This window comes from Anguilla rostrata, chromosome 7, assembly GCF_018555375.3.
Source record: "Anguilla rostrata isolate EN2019 chromosome 7, ASM1855537v3, whole genome shotgun sequence".
Lineage (NCBI taxonomy): Eukaryota > Metazoa > Chordata > Actinopteri > Anguilliformes > Anguillidae > Anguilla > Anguilla rostrata.
In genome coordinates this window covers 24254217-24261716 of record NC_057939.1, presented here as the reverse complement: position 1 = coordinate 24261716, position 7500 = coordinate 24254217, and the positions used below count along the sequence as shown (strand labels likewise).

The window sequence follows — 7500 nt, the reverse complement described above, 5'->3', positions numbered from 1 at the left end:
TGATTATTACTTTCTCACATTTATGCTGCATAATTGCGCTGTGTAACTGGAGAACATTGCATATTTTTATTCATGTTCATCTGATCTCTTACTATGCATTATTCATCTGTGTCTTACATTAATGACTGGGGTTCTGAAAAATACCAAAATAAACCAAGACCTGCAAACAGCATTGATTGTGTAATATTTGTAATGAATGGTGCAAATACATCTTAATTTGAAAAAAAATCAAGAAAAAAAAAAACCTTTTTGTTTCAAAAAGCTAAATCTAAAAATTGCTGGCACCCTCCCCTCAATTGAAGATACCATTACTAACTGAATTTATGAGATTAGTTATCATATTTTATTTTTTTGGCCATTTCTCCATAAATAATCTTGTAATGTCGTTCAGTCTGCCCTGCTACCTGCTTCATTTCAAAGAACAAATAGGTTCAATCTGTTGGCAGTTAACAATTTCTTGGTTGATTTTGAAGTTTACTTGGGATCATTGCCTTGCATAAAGATCTATTGTGGCTAAGGGTATACTGTGGGGGATTTCCGGGGGGGGCTCAACTTATGTGCCTGGCCAAAGGGTCTCATCATTTTGGTGCCAACTGACCATAGCACTCCATAGAGGTCCAATTGGAGTTCAACATGAACGTTTATCTATATATATATATATATATATATATACACACACATCTATATCTATATATATACATTCATTAATTTGTATATTTTGGCTTTTCTAGGTCAGCACCGATTTTTGGGGTCCAGCATTTCACAAGTTAGGAGCCTCAAGTTAGACAGCAGCATCTGGAGTAATGAACTTGTAGAGGTAGGACACAACGGTTCCCTCAATCTTCATGTGTGCCTGGATAACTGTGAATGACATCTTATTTAGTCCATGGGCGTCCCCCATGGGCCAATTCTGAGACGTCAGCTCTTACTTATTTACAGAAAATGACTTCTGTGAGTGCATTAGTAGCAAATGCCAGTTTTCAGATGGCAAACAATTCTGAGGCTTTTCGAACAGTACGGAGACCACTAAACTAATTCAGGAAGATCTAAATAGAATCCAGAATTAGGTAGACACTTTAAAAAGGAAAAGTACTTTAAAATAGGTTGCTGTCAAGTTCTACATGCGGGCAATACATTAAGTGTCAATTTTACTAACTTAAGTATTGTGACTGCTTTTTTAACTCAAAACCTGTTGCCTCAAGGCTGCAGTATCTATGCTGCTTTTACTAAACCAAAGGTTTAAGAACAATCTGGTGTTATAGTGCTGGGCAAAAACAGAAACTGGCACCTACTGTACATTGCCTAATTATGTATACGTTTGGATACCCCTGTACTTAACACTCTCAATGAGTCAAAATCGCTATTAGGATTTGATTTTGACTTTAAGGCAGTCAGATCATCTAGCATTTTCATTTTCTTTAATGTGCTATATGACAGATGTCTCCTTTAGAGTAGGTTACATTTTTAATTTGTGAATTTATGGACAGACAAGTTAAATCAGAGGGGTTCCGGCGGCTGAAAGTGTAGACAGATGGTTGCTGAAATGAAATCGTTTGCGGAAAATGAAGAATAAAAAGAATCTGAATGACAATGAGCCAGATCTGCACTGTGCTAATACGTTTAAGGACAAACGAAAATACTTAAGCACTTAAAACACTTGCTTTTAAAAAATCTCATTTGAACAAGTGATTGGCTATAACAAAACCAGCATGCAGAGGGGTCACTCCAGGGCCCGGTTAGAGAACCCATCGCATAAGTAACTGCAAAATTTACCCATCCAGTGTCTTTGCGCATCTGCCTTTATTGGATAAGTCACAGCTCCTTGTCCCCCAGGAGGAGGGTTCCTGGCTGATCAATACCTCAGGCGCTGTCAAAAGCTTAGCCACTGTCAGCCTTGCTGTGACCCTGGACGACCGGCTGAGGTTTCCGGGACAACGTGGCAATCGCCCGGTCCTACAGGTTCTCCCTTCACAGCGTCGGGAGAACCCACCCCTCGCTTCACTAAGAGGACACGTGAACCACTGTAACCCCTCGCTGGCCGGCTTAGCTACCTCCCTTAGCCAGCAGTTCCTGCAGCTGGACCAGAGTGTGTGTGCATCATCTGGTCTGTAGCCTTCCAAAATGCGCTCCTGCCACACACTGCTTCTACCCAGCCTTTACTGGGTTTTGGTTGCTGTGAATTTGCTCACACCGGCGTATCAGCCTGTGAAGGGTACCGCCCCTTTCTCCTCTTCTGACGGACAGTGATCACAGCCTGGCCTTTCGGTTCGGCGTCTTCTCGCCAGCTGGCCGTCCCGCCCCTCCAAGCTTTTCGGTTTCGGCTCCGGCTCTCCTCCGCCGTCGTCCCCCGACGGTGAAATAACCCTCCCCGCTCAGTCGGTGAGGCAGACTCACCGAATGTTTTATAGAAACTTCTGGAAGTCCACCATTTCTGACTGAGCCACGCTCCTTGATGGTGGTACTTATTTGGTTGTAACTTTGCCTGTCTCTAGTTGCAGTGCTGTTATGTTTGTTTACCATGCTACATGCACTTGTTGTAAGTAGCTTTGGCTAAAAACATCTGGCACATAAAATTGTACTGAAGGGCAACGCGTTTGATCCACCACCCTTTTGAAGTCCCATGCAACCTGCACTTCCATGGTGCCAGAATGCTTGCGGTTCCTGTACACGTACAACCCAGTGACCATTACAGGGGACCAGCATTGCTCTGAGCATGCTCAGAAAACCATGATGTAAATGATCCTTTTGGTCATTACGAAATCATACTTTCTGTATTTGTTGCACAGTGTGACCTATTTGATTTGAATTAGATCTTAATGAACGTAACAATAACTTTTCAACTTATACAAAGTTACCACTGCTGTATATTTATAAGAGTATTTTATTCAATTATTGCATTACTTGCAATCCTGTATGACTTCACTTCATTCCTTGGATGTTTCATATACGTATGAGTCATACTATCAGTCCTTTTTTTTCTGCACCGCCATCCTGGAAACAATTTCTCCTGTTTTCCTGGGAAAAAAAATCTGTTTCCCCTGCTTTTCAAACACCTTAAACAAGACTTGCATTCAGGCCTGGAGTAGGTGCTGCGAGTTTTTTTTTTTAAACGGATCTCATCACTTCAGGTTATGGTTCATATTATGCCTCTCCAACATTCCGCGGCTCCTCTTTCTTTCCCCCCTCGTTTCTCTCGCGGCCTCCCTGTCAAAACGCCCACGCGAGGCGTTTTCGTAACGTCTGTGCCGCAGTCAGAAATATCCACATGCGCCCCGCAATTTTATGCCATTTGAATAAGCGCTAGCAGAGCACACGCGAAGGACTTTCGCCTTTCGCCCATTTTAGTGACTCTTCTTAATGCGTCTACGTGCTGCTTAGTGTGTTTTATACTGGTGCTGGTTTAACTGTTTCAGCTATGTTGATCTGCATAATATCCTTTGTTCTGAACTGTATATATCATACCACTATTTATATTTTAGCCTTAAATATAATAATAACAATAATAATAATAATAATAATAATAATAATAATAATAATAATAATTGTTGTACAAACAAGCAATTGTGCTGTCATTTGTACACTGCTCTCCTGAGAAATAGTAATGAACAGTTTTCTCGTGTGTGTAGTAAACAGCATGTGCTATTATGCACTTTGAAGTGGTTCTGCAGGTGGGAAATACAAACCAAAAGAATATTTTATAAACGCGTGTCTTAGTCTGTTCAGACTTAGCCACCCGAGAGGTTTCACAGAGTGTACTCAGAAGTGATTTGATTGAGATCTTAATATTTTTCAACAAGGATTACATGGGAGTAATGGTAGCTATTTCAAGTTGATTTTCTATCAGGGGGAACTCATAAGTGGCTGAATGACATGTTCTCTTCATTAAGGTGTTTTTGGAATTTTTTTTCAAAAGTGTTTTTTTTTTTTTCTTCTAAGGTCTGCATTCTAGAACTCAATTGCATTCAGTTACCAGCAGTGATTGTGACATCAGCATTACAATGTTCAGTTAAGGACATTCTAATCACCGATTTGTGATCTAACACCTCATAGGGTTAAACCCTGGAGTGTTCTCATCTTTGTGGATCTCACCCTGTCTTTTCCTCACAGCTGTACCTGCATGTGGGCAATAAAAAAGCCAACAGCTTCTGGGCTGCCAGGCTTACGCCAGAGGACGCGCTGCACCCGGAAGCATTGCCTGAGCAGAGAGCCATCCTCCTCCGCAAGAAGTACAAGGACAGGATATATGCGAAGACATTGGCTGGCTTCACGAGTCAAGAGCAGCTGAACGAGGTACAGTCCAGTCTGCTTCAACAGTAAAATTCCAGTGTCACTACGCCCCATAAAATAGTACCTATACTTCCCATTGCATGCATACTTTCGCACAATCACTGCGAGTGCAGCATATAGCAGTTATTTAAACAAAATCCACATTATAATTCCATAGCATTCTATGAAAAGCTCAAAAAGTCGTATTTATGTATTCAAACTGCACATTCACGATACCCACAGAGGAATTCGTATTTGCAAATGACTAACGCATTTAGATGCAGGATTCCTGAGTTCATGTATTAATTAATCGAAATATTGCGGGAGAGATTGAGGTGATTTGCTTTGTTATTCCGGGCACGTTCCGGAGGGCCGCGTCGAAAAGGCATCCGAAGCGGGAGCGCTTCCACTCGCGTCAGCACAATCACAGATTATCCCTTTCATTGTTTTCCGAGAGACAGAGAGGGAGGGAGGAAGGGAGGGAGGGAGGGAGGGAAAGCCGGGGGAGGGAGACGGAGAGACAGAAAAACAGACGGAGAGGTAGGGAGAGAGGGAGAGGGAGAGAAAGTGAAATGTTTTCAAAGTGGAAAACCGGATTGAGAGACTCAACGGAAGCGGTAGCCTTGTGACTGCAAGAGCGCCTGTGTGTGTGTGTGGGTGTGTTTGTGTGTGTGCGTGTGTGGGTGTGTGCACGCACATGTGTTTGTTTGTGTGTAATGCATGTGTGCATGTGCAAGGGTGTGTGTGTGTGTGTGTGTGCACGCACATGTGTGTGTGTGTGTGTGTGTGTGTATGCATGTGTGTGTGTGTGTGTGTGTGAGTAGTGTGTGTGTGTGTCTGTGTATGCATGCATGTGTGTGTATGTGTGTGTGTGTGTGTGCGCGCGTGTGCACACAAGTGTGTGTCTGTGCGTTAGCGTGTGTGTAATGCGTGTGTGTGTGCTCGTGTGTGTGTGCGCGCGCAAGCTCGCGTGCGAGAGAGAGAGAGAGAGAGTGTCTCGGGAAGTGCGAACGCGTCTTCTGAAGAGGAAAAGGAGAGAAGAGCGAAGTGTTTCAAGGGTGCGGGGAGAAGGGGCTAGCGGAGAGGGAGAGAACGCGGGCGAGTGTGTCAGCTATCTCTCAGCTTTCAGAGTTGTGAGAGCGCCGCGCTTTGATAGGACAGACTCAGCCGAATCGCGGGTGCGGCGCATGAATAATGAAACACATCCAGGGCTGTGTGAATTTTACTGCAGTGAGTTGATTCAGCTCAGACCGCCACAGGCCTCCTGTTCATTTGGATGCTAACCTGTCCATTATATATATATATACGTATATGTGCACGGGGGAGCTATGTATAAAAGGGCTGTAATTCCTACACGGCGCACCTGATATGGATATAAATATCAAATATCAAATTAAAGCTGGCAGTCTGCGTTTCAACCCCATATGCATTGTTTTCTTTCAAATCCAATGAGCTGGAGTACACAGCCAAAACAACCAATATTGTTCCGCTGTCCGAATACTTAAAGACTGCACCATGTATTGGTATTTCCCAGTTGTAATCTCCCTAGCCCCTTAATAAATTCCTACCGTGATCATGATTGCGTTCGATTCCACTTCAATCCAGTCAATTCAGGAAACACATTCATTTCAGAAAAGTAACACCTGGTCTGCTTCAGCCAACGTACTGTAAAGAGAAAGATACCTTAACAGCCAGGATAATCATATACAGAAGGAATCCTTACCTGGTTAACTTTGCAGATGACTTATTCAGAAATAAAAGAAGCCTGGAACACAAAGAGCTTTAAGCTAAAGCATGTTTAATGTATGGAGGAGACTGATGTTACGGCACCTTCTTCAGATCTCGAAGAACGCTTAAGAATCGGAATTGCATTGAAATTCAATTAATGCATTTAAAACGAATGGAAATGAAATAAAGGTTCCAGGAGCATTTCTGGGTTAATGAATTGAATTTAGTTTCCCGAGCTGACTGCAGTGAAATGGGATTCACCCCGAGTCGTATCTCGATGACCTCCCATCAGTTCAGACTTCGGTAGCAGGGAGCGGCTCCCTCACCTTCTCCTTTTTAGAGCCCGGAACTTATGGAGGTCATCGCCGGGGTGAAGGAGATAATGAAATTATGCTGAATCAAAGGGTGGCGCCTCACATTATGCTGCGAGGGGAACGTGTGCATGCACACACACACACACACACACACACATACACACACACACATACACGTAGGCACACACACACACACACACTCACACACATGTACACACACACGTACACACACACACACAGGAGCGCTCCGACACACAAAGATGGCTGCTCAGTTTCAGCCCGAACGGGGTTGGCGGACTCCCAGACTTACGCGAGGGAGTTTGCCAGGGCCTTTCTGGGGAGTCAGAGCAAGCGCTACTGGAAAAGGGGTATTTTATTTATTTATTTATTTTTATTTTTATTTTTATTTTTAGTTTTAGTTTTGGAGGAGGGTGTTTGAGGAGAGGATGATGAATGTATCTGCGCGGGGTGAGGTAGTGCGTTTTTTTTAAAAAGGGAAAATAACGACAGCGCATGAAAGAAAGCGTCAGTGTGCCAGGGGTCTGTCAGTCTCTCCGGGGCCGTTTGTCTCCTCGCGCTCCGACGGAATCTGTCTCTCGGCTCCGTCCCCCCTCGGTCGGCGGGAACTGTCATTCCGGCTCGGCCTTAAACGGCGGCCGCGTTTCGAGAGAGGGCTCGCCTCGTCCCAAACTCCCCCAGCCCCCCTCCCCTCTGCCGCAGACAGATAAATAAATAAGCGAGAGAGAAAAAAGGCGCTTAGACAATGAGCTGGCTGATGGCTTCCTGCTCGGGCTAATCCCTGCTCCCCCCCCCCCCCCCCGGGGTCCGCGGGCGGCCGCAGACGGGAAGCTTACCGCGGGGGCCTCCTCTGAGACGGCGGGGCCGTTAGCATGGAGGAGGGCTCCGCGATCCGGTGCGCTGGGACGGGCGGGCCGCCTCCCCGTCTGTCTGGACCGTCACTCAAATGGCCTTAAGGGCTGAGGGCGCGTCGATACTCCGCTTTACCGCCATCGTTTCGCATTTCGGGCGCCGGGCCGGGCTCAGCCGCACGGGAAACGGGTTCGAACGCCGTGACCTCGCCGTTGCTGTTGTTGCACCGAGCCCCTCAGGACACTGAGGTATGCTAATGTGAAATATGCAAGTAGTCATTTTAAAAAAAATAATAAAATTATTATTTTGTTATTCAGGCAAT

The 7500-nt window shown here is 44.9% G+C and overlaps 1 protein-coding gene across 1 annotated transcript in view; it reads left to right on the top strand.

Moving 5' to 3' along the window:
- Positions 1–7500, top strand: part of arap2 (ArfGAP with RhoGAP domain, ankyrin repeat and PH domain 2) — a 132271-nt gene that overhangs the window by 61239 nt on the left and 63532 nt on the right. The window contains exons 12-13 of the mRNA XM_064343836.1: positions 732–817; positions 4108–4290. Of these exons, the coding sequence (XP_064199906.1) occupies positions 732–817; positions 4108–4290 (269 nt within the window). The remainder of the gene's footprint in view (positions 1–731; positions 818–4107; positions 4291–7500) is intronic.